Below are 18,869 nucleotides of genomic sequence, written 5' to 3'. Positions count from 1 at the left end.
ATTTAGTTCTGGCTTTATTACATGAGCATCAGAGATTTTGTCCTGTAAGATCTCTACTTCTTTGCAGTGTGTTACATTTTCCTTTGTGGCCATTTTCTTGAGTGATTTTTGTAAATATCCTGTTGGCAGAAAACTGCAGGGTCTCTGTTTGAAGGGTGTAACTTTTCTGCTTATCTGTGAAACAAGGCGATGGTTCTGTTATTTACCTCTCCCACACCCTTCCTTAAAACTTTCAAAGTTAAAGAGAGATGTAAGAATCTCCTTCAATATTTGCATTAATTTTTATTAACTCTCTAAGAGATTATGTTTTGTATATCCAAATAGACGCTAGTATCTGGTTCTATTTTCTTTGTAAATTGTTTCTTTTGCCCATTTATTTTAATTATTGTTTTAACCTAAAATTCACCTGGTCACCTGCTAATAACACCTCCACCCCCGTGTGCTGAGTTTGCACTCGGGTGGGGTCCTGGGTGGGGCCCACCACCCTCCTAGGTCCCTGGGTCACTAGCTCAGACAGCCATGCTGACCCCTGCTGTCTAGCGATGTCTTTTTTTTTTTGAAGGAGTTTTACATCATGATGTTAGAAACCTGTAGTTTATGTTGATGGTGGGAGGGACCAGCCATTGGAGCCGCAGTTCTCAGACTGGGGCTCTGTGACCCTTTCACTGTGAACTTAGACTCCAAAGAGATCCTGGTTCTGTTAGTTACATCTATGAATCTTTACCATATAGAAGTTAAAATACTTTTAAAAATATTTCTGTTTATTTAAAAACAAAGGTGGCATTTTACATCTTTGCAGACCTTAATGTGTGCTACATAGAAGACCCTCAATCCTCAGGTCTGCCTCGAGGTTGCATGTCATGAAGCCCCTGAGACACATCATCACACACCTACGAGGGTGAGAGTAATGACAGTGTCTGGTCCCACTAGTGTATCAGTGACACTGGAGAAGCAACTTTGACTTTGGGTTCCTGGGCAGCAGCACTCTGAGAACTGCTGCATTAGAGTAACTCTAGACTCTGAGAGTAACTCACTTCTTGGGTGAGAATAGGGCTGTGAAACCTCCCTTTCCTCTTCCCTTTGAGGAGCAGAGTAAAATGTGTTTGCAGGTTCTGGTCTGTTTCCCTCATGCTTGAGTGTCTGAATCAGAGGCTGGCTTGGGGAGGTTTTGGTAATTAAACAACTCACACAGCTGGGCGGTGAGTCTCTTGAGCGTCCATCCTCAGAAGCCCAACGGGCTGCAGACACATCTCAGGCACATCGAGGTCCAGCCTTCATTAATTTAGAATTAATCTCTGAATTCTTTGTCTCTTATTGGTTCTAAACGTAGGTGGGAGAGAAGGGGCATTACTCAGCATTGTCATGATGGTCAGACAAGGACATTTAAGGACACATAGCTGATGGGGGAAGGATTAAGGAGTAGGACTGATGCTTCAGCCGTGTGTTTCTGCAGGAGTGTGGGTGGGCTCTCATCTGGTCTGGCCAGTGCGCTGCAGGGCCGTCTGCAGTCACTGCGGTGGGGAACACTCTACCTAAATGTGTTAGAAGTGGCCGAAGGATTTTCCCCGAGACTACATGTGATTGTCGTGGTTACAGTGCTACTGTTGACCTCAGCCAGCGTGGCCCTGAGCATGTGAGTCAGCGTCTTTTTTCCTCTGGAAATAGCGGAGGCAACGGGGAGAAGTGAAGGAAGGATGAAGGCTCCACTTGCAGACGCTAGGAGGCAGTATCACCTGCAGATTCTAAAGTACCTGTAAGGCTGCCAGACGTAGCCAAGGTTGCGCAGGAATTGACAGGAAGATGTGAGTGGATGTTTCAGACTCAGGTCAGGTTGGGCAACACCAGCAGCCACACATGTGGCTCAGGGACGGCTAAGTAGGAGAACACGAGGCGCCCGTCCCTCCTGTCACTTGTTCTCCACTGTGCTGGCTGTCGTTCACTGTGTTTATGTTTCCATGTGAAGTAGATTTACGCTTAGCTTTTTCCCTCTTTCTTTTAAGCTATTGCAGCTAATTGCAAAATCCCAGTTAACTTCATTGAGTGGTGTGGCACAAAAGAATTACTTCAACATTTTGGATAAAATCGTTCAAAAGGGTAAGAGGATGACCGATCTTTTTCATCGTCTGAATCTTAATGAAATTTAGTGTAAGGAGAGGGATTTTCTTTTTGGTCCCCCAGTCTGAGTGTTGTCAAACAGTAATGTCTAATAATGTGATAGTGTCTACACAGTTGTACGGGGTCCCTCAGGTCTTCACATTCAGTGACTTGTTTACTTTTTTAAAGTTTCTTTTGCATATGAGGGGATCTATTATAATAAGAAATACTTTGTTGTAATATTCTAACAAAAAAGAAAAGTGGAAAGATACTTTACCTTTTTATGGTTAGCCAGTCACAGGTCACTTTAGCCGTGTAATGTTTGTAACATCATGAGAATTGGGGCTTAGTTGCTTTAGCATCAAATAAACCTATAATTTTCTTTTAATTTAACATTTATATTGATTGATGGTGTCTAATAAGTGGAACTTTTATGCATATGCAGGTAGTCCTAAAAAATGTATACACACCTTAACAGCTGATAGCTCAGTTTTGAAAATGAAATGTATTTTAATAAATACTGCCTTTATAATTATTCAAAGTGTGTGTATACATTTTTGGGGACACCTTGTATATGAGTTTGTGACTGTGTATGGCTATTTTTAAACATCAGTTCTTTTTGTGACAAATGTAAAGAAGATAGAGACTGATAGTTTAAAGTCAAAATGTATATTTGACCCCCAAAAAAAGTCAGGAAACATTTAAAAATTTTTTTTAATTACATCATATTTGCAGTATCTCAGAAATGCCAATTTGGGGTTGCAGTGAAATTAGATTATTGTTTTTATTGTGGCAAAATATTCATAGTATAAAATTAACAATTTTACTTAAGCTTAAGTGCAGAGGCATTAAGCACGTTCACACTTGTGCTACCATCACCTCCATCTCCAGAACTGTCTCATCTTCCCACTAAACCTCTGTCCCCATTAGGCACTCACTCCACCCTCTCTCACCCCTGGCACCACCATCTCCTCTGTCTCTGTCTAGGTCCTCACGCAGGGAGAGTCACACAGCGCCTGTCCTTCTGTCTGGCTCCTTTCCCTTAGCATCGTGTTTTCAGGGCTCACCCATGTGGCAGCATGTGGCAGGACTTTCTTCCTTTCTGAGGCTGAGTGACAGTCCGCTGTGTGCATGTACCACATCTTTTCTGTGAATGACACTTGGGGTGTGGGACTCGGTCCTTTTTAACAGGTGGATTGTGCCCATTGTAGTTTTGCTTGTGTTTGTTCCAGTTCTCAATGACCACCAGAACCCTCGGCTCATCAGAGACCTTCTCCAAGACCTGAGCTCCACCCTCTGCATCCTCATTAGAGGGGTGGGCAAGTCCGTGCTGGTGGGGAACATCAACATTTGGGTTTGCCGCTTAGAAACGATCCTTACCTGGCAGCAGCAGCTGCAGAACCTTCAGATGACTCAGGTATGAATTTATCACGAAGGTCATGACCTCTTCTACAGACTGTCACAGCTCTGGGAGCGATTCTTGTCCTTACCCTTCGTAGTGCTAATCAAGTTGGTTTAAGGTGTATATAACCAGAGAGCCTCTAGTGGGCTATAGTTGCTGCTGGGAAGGGCTGATTCTGTGGGCGATGAGGCAGTATACTACTTCACCTTTAAAGGAAATTAGGTTGTTTGGGCTCAAATGACATAGTAAATCAGGGCTCCGTTCCTGCATAGTTCTCCATCCCCTTTGCTGTTGCTTTTGCAGGACGAGCACTCCCGTCCTTGCTCTCTCCGCGTGGGGGCAGATGCACATGTTGCTGACAGGGACTGAGCTGATGCATATGGCAGTCATGCCGTCACGTCCAGAACTGTCCCCGGGGCAGGCCCCATGTCACGCGCAGCCCAAGGCCCTGGAGGAGACAAATGGGGCCTTGACGCCTCTGCAGTGTTTCTCTGATGCACTGAGAAAGGATTTCCACAGCGAGGACGGTGACAGAAGCCATGAGAGGACAGAGTGAAGGCGCCCTGTTCCCATTCCACACCCCATGCTCTTGGGACCAAATGAGGCATTAATTCCTCCACTAATGTCCCTGGTCCAGGGGCACAGAAGAGAAGAGGCACTAGACGGGAGCCAGCTGTGTGCAGGGCTGATCGTCTGGCCAGCCGGGGATACTTCTGCCTGGGCAGGAGTACAGGGCAGGGGTATGGGGCAGACGCCCAGTGCAGCAGGCAGGCGATGGGCCAGAGCTGGGTGGACCAAGCAGATACCTACTGTCTGTCCATAGGAGGCTCTTGCAGACAATGAAGGACAAGGGATGAGCCTAGGCTGGCCTTCTGTCCCCTGTATGGCACAGGCCCCTCTGACTGGCCCTCTGACCAGCATACACATGGTGTCAGCTTTCCTGAGGGACAAATGTGTTCACTCACCAGCTTCTGTGAGGGAGGGTGTGGCTCATAAATTTGAAATCACAGAGATTTAAGCTAGTGGGGACCTCAGTGACAGACTAATCTATGTCCGTGGACACTGGGCTGTCCCGGGCCAAGAGCAGAGGAGCCCAGAGCCCATTGCACAGCCTGACCATGTCTCGGTGGTCTCCTGACGAGTCCTCAGCACCTGACATTTCCCAGGTGTCCCCTGAGTGTCATTGTCCAGTAAATGAATCTCGCTCGTGCACACGGGTTGGGGAGGAGCTGTCACCACTGAGCAGCCTCATGCCACTCTGGCTCCTCCTCTTGCTGGCTGTCCCTATGTGTCCAGCACCGCCTTGGCTGCGGAGAGAAGGGCGTGGGGTCACTGATGCTGGATTCACGCACCACGGAGGATGGGGTGCAGGGTGGTGTTAGACCAGTCTCCTTGGCTGTTAAGATTCTGGTGCCTGAGGCGGCCGTGGGTCCTGTCCCCGTTCTCGCAGGTGAACCAGGGCCTCACGCTCAGTGACCTGCCCCTGCACATGCTCAACAACATCTTGTACCGGCTCTCCGATGGCTGGGACATCGTGACCCTGGGCCAGGTGAGCCCCATGCTGCGCACGCTCAGCGAGGACAGGCGGCTGTGGAAGACGCTGTGTCAGTATCACTTTGCTGAGAAGCAGGTGAGTGTGGCGGTCCCTCCCAGCCCCACAGGTGCAGAGCTGCAGCATCGGAAATAATCAGAATTTATGAAGATTGCCGTGGTTTCCTTCCATAGCTTGTATGGTTTATTTTTTGTGATACTTAAAAAGAACTGTGAGTCTAATATAACCCAAAAGGAAACAGAACAGGACCCAGTTTTCTTCCCTGTGTCGAAAGCGTAGTGTGTTGCAGTCACTGGCTTCCTGTCTTTTCCCCCCGTATGGTGAGTCAGATTCAGTCCACTTGTGTCCTCTATAGTCTGCCGCCTCCCTGAGCCTTGGTTTCTCTGACCAGCAGGCAGGATGCCGCTCTCCGCTTCCTCCCTGCGTGTATTCCTGCACCGTCAGACCCAGCACAGCCGCCAGGCCCCTGCTTTCCTGTCCTCCAGGGTTAGAGCCTGTGCTGCCCTCTGACCCTCGGGTATGGGGTGAGGGCAGCCCCCTGTGCCCATATCAGATATAGGATGTGTGTAACTTACTACGTTCTTAAATTTATTTTTCCATTACAGTTGACATACAGTATTATATTAGTTTCAGGTGTATGGCTTAGTGCTTAGACCTATTTTTAAACTTAATAGTATATCATGGGCATCATGCCAGATCCAAATACTTAAATCTGTGTCATGGCTGCATGGGTCCCCTAGTAGGGACACGTGGTGTATTTGATTGGCCCTTTTGATTTGATCCAGGTAAGTTTAATTCCAGCAATTGAACATGTCATGCACTACCTGCCTCTTTTAGTAGTTTTGCACCTAACCTTATGCTGTGAAAACCATCCGCTGATTCTGACAGAACTGTGTGTGTCCAGTTCTGTAGACACCTGATCCTCTCAGAAAACGGTCACGTCGAGTGGAAGCTGATGTACTTTGCGCTGCGGAAGTGCTACCCAGCGCGAGAGCACTACGGGGACACCCTGCACTTCTGCCGGCACTGCAGCACCCTCTTCTGGAAGGTACCACCCCCAGGGCGTGGGTGTGCAGGCTGGGGCGGGGCAGTTCTCTGTACTTTAAGCGCAGTGGTTAAAACATGGGAAATTCTGTGTGATGAGAGGGTGATGGGATGTCTGTCACCAGACACCGGGCAGGGGTAGGTTCATGAATGCAGAACGTGTCCTGTGGTTTGAGTCAGAGCTGTTGAAAACCAGACGTTAGACCACTGCCCGCCCTTGGATGACTGTCCCCCTGTGGTGACTGCAGCATGTGGGGGCATGTCCCGAGGGGCGTGAGGTGGGCAGGCCTGCCTGGTGCCCTCAGGCCCCCATCCTGGGCGGAGGCAGCTTCCTGGCTAACGGCTTCTCCCACCCTTAACCTGAGAAAGAGGAAGACCTACCTCCGCTCATCTGTTTCCCCAGACCTGGCCTTCACCCCGCAGCCGTCCCGGCTGCCGTCCGGAGCTTCTAAGGGACAGTCCCACCCTAGGGTGCCTCCCAGGGCTTCTCTCAGCTCCACACATGAATCAGAGGCTTTAAAGTAAACGTGCATTTTCTCATTATTTGGTCAACACTTAATCAGACGCTGACTGCTTATCAACAAGTCTAACTCAGTGAGAAGCCTAAATGTGGACACTATCTGTGGCACTTTCCCTGTTCAGGGTATTAGGAACCCTCCTCCCGAGACTCCCCTGTTCCTGCCTTACTCTCCACTGTCTATGTCTGATAAAGACAAGTTCCCCACGCTCAGAGGCAAACTGCTTCACACGTCAACTTCGTCTCTCCTGGAACGCTGTCCATGCTGTGCCTTGGGTTAGGGTTAGGGCTAGTGCTGAATGTGCTCGGTGTGATATTTCACTGGGAAAAGGGTGACACTGGGAAGGCTGGTGTGAGCCTGACCCACGGGCATCCTACAGGCCCACCCTCCCCTTCCTCGGGGTGGGGCCTCGGCCTTCTACCTGTAAACACTACAGCTGTTTGTTTAGTTCTGTGCCGCTTAATGACCTGAACACCTTTTGAGAAATGTGTCATTGGGTGACACTGTCCTTGTGGACATCACAGATCCGATGATCCAGCTGCCAGCCTGGACAGCGTCCTGCACAGAACAGTGGGAGGTCAAGTCCAGCACAAGGGAGAGGACACAGCCCAGAGACACGTGGTCAGGAGGCGACGAGGCTGCTGCTGGCGCCACACTCGCCGTGTGCAGCAGACTCTGAGGATAGAGAGGCCCTGAGGATAGTGGACCCCTCGCTGTCACTGCCACGCGTGGTCATCCTCAGTGCTGGGCCTGGTTCCCACGTGAGCGGAGTTTCCATGGTGGCTGATGGGACCACGACAGCCGTGAATGACTTTCCACATTCTCCAGGGTTAGCTCTACGTGGAAATGTCAGCTCTGCCTCGGGTCCTCCCAGGGAGCACCCCGAGGGTCAGGTGTTACTGCACTCGTGGCTGGTCAGTTGAGACTCAGAGGGAAATGAAGCGTGGGTCCTGCTCTGAGGACCGCCTTTGAGGGGCGTGTCTTGGGGGCATTTGCTGGTGTCTTGCGCTGTCAGTAACACTGTTACTGCCCATGTGTTACCTGGTGGTTTCGGTGGTTGTCACAAATGGCGTGTGTCAGCCAGCTCCTCCTAACCTGTCTCCTTTCCTTCCCCTGCTCTCCTTCCGATCTGTCTGCACACCTCCGAGGACTGCCGCCTTGCTTTGCTGTTCAAGGTACCCGCACCTCTCCGCGCGCCCTGCCCGAGGCTAACCCTGCCGTGCCTGCCCTGCCTGGGACCCTGCGACACCCAGGGTGCAGCCTCCGCTGCCAGGCGCACGGCCTGCACTGTGTGACTTGCAGTCAGACTGCAGCGGTCGGGCTTATTTCAGCCACCACAAAAGGGTTTTCTTGAAACACCTCAGAGTCCTGCACTTGAGCGAGAGGCCAGCCTTAGGGGAAGCTCCAGACATGCCCAGTGAAGTTCCTTCTGGTAAAAGGCACTGGACAGACCTGGGTGGTCATGTCCCAACCACAGCCACCCAGACGATATGCTGACGTGACGTGGCCTCTGACTACCATGGACTGTGACCTTCAGGCTCCCTGTTCTCTTAGGTTCACCAGCCTCCTCACACTAAACCCAGTTTTCCTGTTCAGTGCAGTCCTGGGCCTTTAGTTGCCGTCGAGCACAGCGGGGTTCCAGGGGCAGCCGGTGGGGAGCATGGCCAGGATGAGGGCGGCAGAAACCCCAGAAGTTTCCTTCCTCTAAGCAGGGCCAGCTGCCGGGGACGGACTCTGGGCCACCTGTCTGTCCATCTACTAGAGCAGAAATCTGCTGGGAGGTTTCTGTACTGAGAGGGCCTGTGCCGTTTTCATGACTCTCCTTGCCTTTGAGACGGGTCTGTGGGCCGTTTAAACCAACAGCCGGTGTCCGATCTGGGTAACCTTCTCCCTCCTCCCACAGGACTCGGGACACCCCTGCACGGCCACGGACCCTGACAGCTGCTTCATGCCCGTGTCCCCACAGCACTTCATCGACCTCTTCAAGTTTTAAAGGGCCCTCCCCATCATCTCGTCAGAGCTGGGCCCATGGGTCCTTCTGGAGCTGCAGCCAGTGTTCCTGTGACTCAGTGCTGCCTCAGGCCGGGCTTTAGGCTGGGACGAGTAGGAGCTGCTCTGTTCATCTTTGAAAGGCGGTAAGGGAACCCAGGTGAAATCACTTCAGCTTCCTTCTTTAAGAAGTTATTTTCTTCTGAGCATATAAAAATTTGAAACCGTGTACTTACAAATATGGTTCAAAAAGGACTCTGGGTTTTGAAGCCTGTGTTCTGTGCTGAGTTGACAGTAACAGCCATTAACATGCTTGACTGTCACACGATATTTTCCTGGTTTTGCAGTAACTGTGGGGGGCAGGACGATTAATCCTTGTAAATACATGGTACAGAATATTTATTTTTCTTAAGATGTATTTTAACCACATTGGTTGTGACCAAATGACTCCTCTAAATGCAGAATGATCCTAGGGAAATATTTGTATGTCCGTTATGGTGTTTAGCAATTGGGTTGTGAATTGTGCAAAGTGTTTGTGACCAGCAAAGGTATGAGTTGTGTGGCCGCCCTCCAGGCCACAGCCTGAGACTGTGCAACGTGCTGCCTGGGCACTCTTGGACAGACGCCGGCCGTCTGGGTGTCCTCAGCAGCCCTGGGGAGGGATAGACAACTACTGAGAATGACAAGTCAGCAGCGGCCTGGGGCAGCCTGACTTCTCTGTACTGAAACTGCTTTTATACACAATAAATCATGTTTACTGACTTCGTCAGTTTTGCATCTTGTTGAAAATGTAGTGTTAGTGATTTTGATAACATTTATTTAACACTTTGAAACCTTTAAAAGACTGCTTTATTTTTAAAATAATGTGTGTCCATTTTAGAAAAGTTCTATAAAGGTGTATAAAAATAAAATCAATCATAATCTTGCCACCCAAAGGAAACTGCTTGCTAGAAAGAACGTGGACATCACCCCTAGGTAGCCATAGGGAGAGAGTCACTATTGTGTGTTTTCATCTGTGCTTGGAGTTAAGCCTCCCATGGAACAGTAAGTAGCATCTTTGATGCCATATTCATTTCATAACCAGTCTTTTCCCCAGAAGCATTTGTGGAAACATGGTTTTTATTGGCTACGCAGTATCACAGAGATGGAACAGTCTACAATCCGGTTGTTTCTGGGTCTTGCTGTTCACACAGTAACCCTGTGATAAGCATCATTATAATAAACTTTTGTGCACTTGCTTATCTCCATGAGGTAATCTATAAATTGAGAAGAGAGATTGAGTCAGACAGTTTTTAGGGATATTTCCAGATAGTTCGTGAGAATGAAAATTGTTACAGTCTTTCTAAGAGATTGTACGTTGAATGTGACTATTCACCATTGAATGTGACTATCCCTTTGCTGTTGGTGCTATTTTAATTAGTATGGAATGGGTTATGAGGATTAATGTTTCTGTTGCATATTTAGAGGCCATTTGTTTTTCTTCTTAGTTTTGTTTTTGTTAAATTACCTGAAGTGTTTACTTGTTTTACTTTGGGGGTTTTGGACTATTTTGTATTAATTTTTTCTTGAAAGGATATTAATCTTGTGAAGTCACAGTTTTTGTCCAGAAATAATGTTACAGTGTCAGTAGAGGAGTCCAGCTCTTCCGCTGAGGTAGGAAGTTTCCATATGACACAGATATAATTAGGTCCTGTAGCACAATGCACTGGGGTAGGGTCAGGGTCAGGGGTCAAAGATCAAGGGTGGGAGTGAGGGTAGGGTTTAAAGTTAGAGGTTAGGGGTAAGGGTTTTTGGCTTAAGGTTGGGGTCAGGGTCTAGGGTCCGGGGTCAGTGTCAAGATAAGGGTAGAGGGTGAGGGTTAGGGGTTAGGGGTGAGGGTTAGGCTTTAGGGTGAGGGTAGGGGTTAGGGTTTAGGGTTAGGGAGGGTGAGAGTAGGGGTGAGGGTGAAGGTTAGGGTTTAGGGTTATGGGTTAGGGTTAGGGTTGTTAGAGTTAGGGTTTGGGTTAGGGTAGGGTTGGGATTAGGGTGAGGGTTGGGTTAGGGTTAGGGTGGTTAGGGTTAGGGTGGTTAGGGTTAGGGTGGTTAGGGTTAGGGTGGTTAGGGGTTAGGGGTTAGTGTTAGGGTCAGGGGTTGTTAGGGTTTAGGGTTAGGGTGGTTAGGGTTAGGGTTGTTAGGGGTGTTAGGGTTAGGGGTTGGGGTTTAGGATTTACGGTTGTTTAGGGTTGGGGTAGGGTTAGGGTTTGGGGCTAGGGGTTAGGGGCTAGGGCTAGGGTTGTTAGGGTTAGGGCTAGGGTTGTTAGGGTTAGGATTCTTTCATCCTGCATGGAGATTCAACTGTCGATGGTGACCACACGATATTTTTCTGACTTACCATCTATATGTCTGAGTCCATTTGTCCACTCAGAGCAGGAGTCTCACAAGGAGGAGCCACTCCTTTGTGTCTGTACCAACTTGTTCCCCCTCACTGTCTGATCCTTAAGGAGGAGCTCCCTGTTCATACAATAAAGATAAGTTAAAAAATAAGAAACAGATAAAACCAAAGCTTGAGGGACTCAGTCACATTTCACCCACAAGGGTATGTCACCCCAGTGGGGTATCTGCAGACACTGTGGATTGGCTCCCATCTACGGAGAGACATAAATTCCCAGCCAAGAGTCAGAGGCATCCCTGCTAGTCTCTGGGCTGTCCGGGCAGTGGTCCTGTTGCTTGAGAACCACAGCAGGGTCCCTTTAGCCCAGGGAGACAGGGGATATGGAGCTTTCCTCGTGCCCTGAGGGCAGACCTCCCAACAGTCCCAGATGCCCAGTCGCAGGGAGGGTGGACATACTCCCTGCTTGTGAGCTGGGCAGCCAGGCAGAGACAGCACCTCCGGCCCTGGGGGTGAGCCCTGTGGGCCTTGTCTAGGAAGATTAGAAACTGCCAGGTGTCCCTCATTTTCCAAGTCAGAATATTTTAGGCTCTCATTTATCCAGCATCATGTCCTGTTCAGACCCTCACAAAGCAACTCCAACAGAAATGTGAATGTTAAAGAGCAGCCCCCCCCCCTTCGTTCTTAGTTATCTTGACCCTTACCTGTAGCCTAGGGTCTCTCAGCCCTTAACCCTTAGCGCTACCTTGAGTATTTCAAAAAGCTCAAAGAAGTTCATCTGAGTTTAACTACAGACACAAAGGAAGGAATAGAAAGTGAAGAAAAGAACATCCTTCCAGCCAAAGGGCAAAGATCTCTCTCCCCAGCCTGGCTAGGTGTGGCTCAGAGGTCAAGCGTCCACCTAGGATCCAGGAGATCACGGTTTGATTCCTGGTTCAGGGCACATGCCTGGGTTGCAGGCTCGATCCCCAGTCAGGGGCGTGCAGGAGGCAGCCAATCAATGACTATATGTCATCATTGATGTTTCTATCTCTCCCTCTCCCTCTCCCTTCCTCTCTCTGAAATCCAGAAAGATACATATTTTAAAAAAAAACCCAAAAAGTCTGTCTCCATTGGAACTAGTGACCTAAGAGAGAAAAGCTGCGGGAAGGGCCTTGTGTGATTTCACAGTGTTCCTGGGTGTATGGACGTTGTCTTGCAGTCCCCGAGGTCCCTAGTGCAAACTTCCCTGGTCCATGACCAACTCATCCAGTCACGGGAGTGGCGAGTGCCTAGTGGCTCTTGAATACTCCACCCATGCCTGCACAGTGTGGCAGTCTGCAGAAGGGGGGGGGGGGGATTCCATAGCTATGAAAAGATGCAGGGAGGAAAGAGACCACAGTTAACCTTGTCCTTCAAGCCACAGTGTTGAGGACGACTGGCTTTATTCTTTTCCTGCAAAGAGTTTGGCATTAAACACCTCCAGATACAGGTTATCAGTTGCCAGTTTAAAGAGCTAGCCCAGCCCGGCCGGCGTGGCTCTGTGGTTGAGCATCAACTTAGGATCCAGGAGCTCGAGGTTCGATTCCTGGTCAGGGCACGTGCTCCGGTTGAGGCTCGATCCCCAGCAGGGGGCGTTGCAGGAGGCAGCCGATCAATGACTCATCATTGATGTTTCTAGCTCTCCCTCTCCTTTCCTCTCTTTGAAATCAATAAAAGCATATTAAAAATAAAATAAAGAGCTAGCCCAGCAATGTTCGCTACAATGTCACTAGGGCACAGGTGAAGAGAGGAGGTTCTATTTCCTGTTCTAGAAAGTGATTCCTGTCTAACGGTTCCTGTCCAGTTTTGAACCCAGTGACAAATGCAACAGTGTTCCTGGAGCAAGGAGGCCTGCGAGAGTGTAGGTTAAACAGACCAGTTGGGCAGGTGAGGCCTATTAAATCGTAACAACACATGGGTGATAGCATTAAATGGCGGGAGTGTGGGTGCGAGGGTCTCAGCTGTGAGCCGAATCCTTGGGGATCAGTGTGGTGGGTCAGTGTGTGCTGTTTGTGTAGGAGGCTCTCAGGGGCTGCGAAGCCTGATGGTCATCCTTGCTCAGTTTACGTGCCTCAGTTTCTCTCACAGGCTGTCTGAAACAACCCTGAGGATCCTGAATGCTGAGCGACCAAACCTTATATGCACTCCCCAGACGGGTCAAAGTCTAATTACAATTGTACTCTGGAGTCCCTCTGAGGCCCTTGCACATCACAAGGGAGATAGATCCTCAGTCACCTGAGAGTGTCTGCTTGCACAGACTGGAGGGAAGACATGTCTCATACCTTTGGTGCCAGTTCATCTTCGCCAGGCGTTATTTTAGTTATTTTAGTTTCAAGCTTGTAGTTATTCTCTTTTTAGCTAGAATTACTGCCTCGCCCTCCTGATCCTGGACAAGAAGGGAAAGTAAAGCAGCCCTTTCTCCAGCCTGTTGGGAGCTGGTAACGTGTCTGGACATGGTCCACGTCACCCGAGGGTCTGAAGTCAAGGACTCGACCCTCCCCACAAGTTCCCATGAGGAGCCGAGATAAAGAAATTACCAAGGTCTGGGCTCACGCAGGAGGCAGGGTGTTTACTCTGAAAGAGTGTTTATGCAGCCTTGAAGGAACTACTTTTTATCACCCTCACCTCATTACCAATTGTCACTTACTATATACTAAAGGCATTGAAGCCATTTGGGGCTGCTCCTTGTCAGAGAGCAGTCCTCCTGATCCCATAACTTTGTCTGTCTCTTTCATTCCCACCGCTCGAACACCGGCCTGGTGGCCAGAGGACAGACGGTTTGAGCAATCAGAGTCTTATGGTTCGTAGCCTTTTCCTGAGGCAGTATTTTTCACTGACAAAGGTTAATTTTCACATTAACCTGTTGTCTTTTGCATCTGAGGTGACATACCTAACACACGTCTTTGCAAAACAAAGTAATTTCCAGGCCCTGAATGCAACAGAGCAGAGACCAGGAATCTTCTCATTGTTATTGATATCTTAACTGCTGTTAACTATCCTGTACCCACCCATGTAAAAGAAGTATGTGTTTGTCATTGTACTTTTTATCCAATCGCAGAGGTTTCCCTGCTTTGCTTTCTCCCACCTCCCTAATCTATCACCAATGGATTGCATGTATGCCATTTACAATAAACTCACAAAAAATCTTCACAGGTTTGAATGATTTCTTACATTAGCATTACTTGGTGCAGTCCTTAGGCTTCCAAAGATGCTCCCCCAAGACCACCCCTTGGACCCCACCCGGTGCTAGGATCCAGGAAAGGGCGCACTGAGCCTGCTGGTTCCCCGCCCATGTGGTGAAGTTGTGTGTCGCCTGGATCCTGCACCTTCCTTTGCTTTTGGTAGCGGGTCTGACTCTATTTGAGCTGTATTACATATATCCCTCCCTTTTGTCCCCATGGATCCCCCCGCGCCCCCCCCCCGCCCCCCCCAGTCCTTCACCACGCAGTTGCCTTGCGTCTATAGGTTATGCACATAAGGTCTTTGATGAATCTCCCCCCACCCACTCCCCCACCCCCACCCCCCCGCTGAGAGTCATCAGTCTGTTCCGTGCTTCTGTGTCTCTGGATCTATTTTCTTCTTCAGTCTGTTTTATTTATTAGATTCTTTTATACACGATTCAGAAACCGCGGGGACCTTCAGCAGAGGCGCTCAGCAGCCAGGAAGGGAGCGGGCGGCGCGGTCGCCGTGGAGACGGGCGAGCGGCCTTGATTGGCTGAGTCTCCTCTGGCCCCGCCCCGTCCGTTCAGAGGCTCCGCGGGTTACGAAGAGGCGGAGATTTACCGGGGATTCTGGGAGAGGAAGTGGCTGAGAGCGGAAGTGGAGGCGGCCCCGGGCGCCTGGGCGTCGCGGTTCGCTCTGAGGTAACGTGGGCGCTGAGCCCCGCCCGCCAGGGGTCCTGTGCGGTCGCCCGCGGCCCGCAGGGCGGGCGGGAGGAGCCCCCGTGACGGGCACCCTGGGCGCCTTGGGGACGCCGGGAGCGCTTCCTGAGCAAACACAGGAACGCTCCGCGCTGTCTCGTGGTGACCGACGCTCCGCTGAGAGCCGCGCCGCAGGCACCGCGACTTATATTCCTTATAGCAAAAATAATGCAAAAAGTCAAAAGGTGGGAGCAAGCCAAGTGCATCAATGGATAAACAAGATGTGATATATTCATACAGTGTGATATTATTCTGCCTTAAACAGGAGGGACACTCTGACATATCCCGACATATGCCACATCAGAGATGAACTTTGAGGACACTGTACTAAGTAAAAAACAAAGTCACCAAAAGACGAATGCTATAGGATTCCACGTATAATATGAGGCATCTAAAGGTGTCAGATTCGTAGAAACAGGAAGCAGAATGGTGGCTGCGGGGCCTGGGGGGTGGGAGTGGGGGTTATTGCTGAGCAGGGACGGAGGTTCAGTTCCGCAAGACACAGCCTGTGGCCCAGAGGGGACGCGTGCTAACCCGAGGGCGCAGGAAGCCCGCGCGGGGCCTGAGGCGCCGAGACCCGCAGCAGCCGCACAGGGTGGTCGGGAGGTAAACTCCTCACTGCGGTCAGTCCTGGCTGGTCACGTCCCGGGCCTGCAGCTTCCTTGACAAAGGTCAGTTTTTACCTGACGTAAGCCCGTCTGTCGTCGTTTTGCATCTGTGATAACACACCTTGGAATGCCGGAGGGATCCCCTTTTTTGGGGAGCAGGGGCCACAGAGCCCCTCATGTTGTCTCGTTTCCCGCACGCCATCTCTACGTGCTGAAAATGTTACTGTTTACTGTCCTGGACCCACCCATGCAAAAGAAGAACGTATCTCTCCATTGTTTTTAATCCAATCTCAGAGACCTCTCTGCTTTGCTTTCTCCTGCCTCTTTAATCTACCGCCAATGGATTTCCTGTAACCCCATTACCGTCTCTTCCTTTGATTGTAAGGTATAAACTGCAAAACTGCCACTATTTTGGCTCAGATAAACTCATAAAAATTCTGTACAAGTTTGAATGTTTCTTGTGTTGACAAAAAGTCCTGGAGATCTACCTGTTTCACAACAGTGTGAATGTACTTGACACTACTGAACTTTACGCGTGAAAATGGCTGAGCTGCCCAGTGGCCGCAGCTCAGTGGTTGAGCATCGACCTGGGATTCGGGAGAGCAGGGTGGGATTCCTGGTCAGGGCACATTCCTGGGCTTTGGGCTTGATCCCCACTCGGGAGCTTGCAGGAGGCAGCCGATCAATGACGACTCTCATCATTGGTGTTTCTCTCTCTCTCCCCCTTTCCCTTCCTCTCTTTGAAATCAATATATCTTTATTGATTTTAGAGAGAGGAATGGAGGAGGAGGGGAGGGGAGGGAGGGAGAGAGAGAGAGAGAGAGAGAGAGAGAGAGAGAAACATTAATGAAGAGAGAGCCGTCACTGATCGGCTGCCTCCTGCACGACCCTCACTGGGGATGGAGCCCGCAACCCGGGCGTGTGCCCTGACCCAGTCAGCCGACCGGCCTTCCCGTCACAGTCACTGCTGAGGAACACTCTTACAAACTGTGTAGTTTTATTATATGGTCCAGATACCACACTCAGTATTCACCTAACAGACTTGAGAACATGGCACACACAACACTGCACGTGAATGATCTTCGTGGAGTCACCCATAATTATCCAAACCGAGGGCACACACATTCCACCTGAGTGAATGGACAGACCATCTCTTGTGTACCTGATGAACCAAACTCTACGCGGCAGTTTAAACAATGAGGAACAAAACTCTGAGAACACAAGAACGAAACTGAAATCCAATTACACGAAATAAAACAATTTACAATGTTACATACTGTATGACTTTTTATATATATATTGCATTCTTGCCAAGGCAAAACTATAGATATAGTTAAAAGACCAACGTTTGCCAGGAATTTGGAGAGTGAGACTTAAAAATACCTTTGTTTTCAGAGAGAAGAAGGGAGAGGGGGAGAGAGAGAAACACCAGTGATGAGAGTCATTGATCGGCTGCCTCTTGCACGCCCCCTGCTGGGGGTCAAGCCCCCAACTCGGGCATGTGTCCTGACCAGGAATCGAACCTCGATCTCCTGGATCCTAGGTTGATGCACAACCGGTGAGCCATGCCAGCTGGGCTGGAGAGAGATTTTTAAAGGGCATTTTAAAGGGTGGTGGAGCTTCCATGTGAAACTGATGGTACTATGAATTTGTCAAAAACCATGCTCCTTGACAGCACAAAGGGAAACATGAATGTATAGAATTAAAAAATTATTTAGGAGATCGGTGTTTCCAGAATGGAATGCAGACTGTTTTAAAGTACCCAATTGAATCACAAGTCTATGAAAAGACTCCTGGGAAGGAGATGGGGTGAGAATGTGCCAAGCTAAGTAACTCTGGACTTGAGCCAGCATGTCTGACAGAAGCTAAGCCACAGTTCGTCGGCACTGTGTTCCAGTTGATGAAGGTTACCAACAGGGATGCAGGCTCATGGCTCCGATGTCACCAGCCCCTGGAACTGAATGGTTACACGAGTGCGTGGTCTGTGGTGGGAGCTGGGCCCATTGCTGTTGGGATGGACAGTTCCAGCAAACATGGACGGAGGGCTAGAGAGGTCCCTGTGTTCCTGGGTTCAATTTGGACACATCCATCTGCTCTAAGTACCGAAGTTTAGATGTAGAAATAGCTGCAGGTGCCTGTATGTCCCTGAGTTAGTGTACACACAACTGCCCCTGGGACTGAGCGCCAAGGGGTTCCAAAGCGACCACAACACGGGACGGCGGCGATGCCACCACCCCTGTCCTGATGCCCTGGTTTCGGTCCCTTATACCATTCCTGCCCGACAGAGTAGCCGCAGTCCATCCAAGAGCCGTCTGTGTTTCTAGGGCTGGGGAGAGGAACACGGACGATGAGCCTGCAGGTGCTCCTAGTGCTGAGGAGATTTGAGGAGGGTGGAAACCAAGGCCGTGGAGGAGCAAACCGAGAGCTCCCAGTGGCAAAAGATCTGGAAAATCTGCAACAAATTGTTTCTTTACCCAAGTTATAGAATAAATATGCAAGAACTTCAAATATTTATAGAGAAAGAAAATGATTGGTGTATGAAGGACAAATCTCCAATTCAGAATGATCCCAACTCACTTACGTTGATGTTCTTTGTATGTTGTGTCCTGGGCTCAGACACATGGCAGAAATTCTGGGTGATCTTGGACTTCACAGTCACTTTTAATTTTTTAATTGATTAGTTAATTAATTTTAATCCTCACCCAAGAATATTTTTTCCATTGGTTTTCAGAGAGAGTGGAAGGGGAGAGAGAGACATGGATCGGTTGCCTCCCACACACGTCCGGACCAGGGCCGGGGATGGAACCTGCATCTGACGTACGTGCCCTTGGCTGGAATTGAACCCTGGGCCCTTCATTCCCTGGCCAGCGCCCTAACCACCGAGCTAAACCAGCTAGGGCTTCACAGACACTTTTTAGATATCCCACCGAAAACATTGTCTGTGAAAACAATTTAATAAATTTTACTGCATTAAAATTAAGAACTTGCATTCTGAGAAAAGCACTGAGAACAGAGTGAACAGACCAGCACAGACTTGGAGGGCATGCCTTCAAGTCACGTTTTTGACAAAGAACTCACGTGATGAGTAAAAAAGGAGACTGATGAACAAAATAAAACAATTCAATTTAAAAAGGGCACCGATCTGTCCATACACCTCATCGAAGAAGCTGCCAAGAGGTGCTGAACTTGGTTTTTCATTATGGAAATGCAAATAAGACAGCAAGATACCACTGCTCATTCATGAGCATGACTGAAGAGCCACGTGGACAACACTGAGCCCTGGCAGAGACATGCAGCAGCAAAACTCTCTTCCACTTGCTGGTGGAAATGACAAGCAGTCTGGTGGGAGACAG

General features: G+C 49.4%; 1 protein-coding gene across 8 annotated transcripts in view; it reads left to right on the top strand.

Moving 5' to 3' along the window:
- Nucleotides 1-9,361, top strand: part of FBXO25 (F-box protein 25) — a 28,248-nt gene extending 18,887 nt beyond the window's left edge. For 4 of the 8 annotated variants that reach the window (XM_081129796.1, XM_081129797.1, XM_081129798.1 and 1 more), the window contains 6 exons: nucleotides 2,001-2,094; nucleotides 3,327-3,511; nucleotides 4,947-5,126; nucleotides 5,953-6,096; nucleotides 7,759-7,785; nucleotides 8,514-9,361. In XM_081129796.1, coding sequence (XP_080985922.1) covers nucleotides 2,001-2,094; nucleotides 3,327-3,511; nucleotides 4,947-5,126; nucleotides 5,953-6,096; nucleotides 7,759-7,785; nucleotides 8,514-8,603 — 720 coding nt within the window. In that variant the 3' untranslated portion in view covers nucleotides 8,604-9,361. The remainder of the gene's footprint in view (nucleotides 1-2,000; nucleotides 2,095-3,326; nucleotides 3,512-4,946; nucleotides 5,127-5,952; nucleotides 6,097-7,758; nucleotides 7,786-8,513) is intronic. The other 4 variants (XM_081129801.1, XM_081129800.1, XM_081129802.1 and 1 more) reach the window with 1 other exon arrangement.
- Nucleotides 9,362-18,869: the final 9,508 nt, after the last annotated feature.

This window comes from Miniopterus schreibersii (genome assembly GCF_964146895.1).
Source record: "Miniopterus schreibersii genome assembly, chromosome: 2".
NCBI classification, from domain to species: domain Eukaryota; kingdom Metazoa; phylum Chordata; class Mammalia; order Chiroptera; family Miniopteridae; genus Miniopterus; species Miniopterus schreibersii.
Note: the sequence above shows the minus strand (reverse complement) of the source record. Positions and strands in the feature narration are given on the sequence as shown.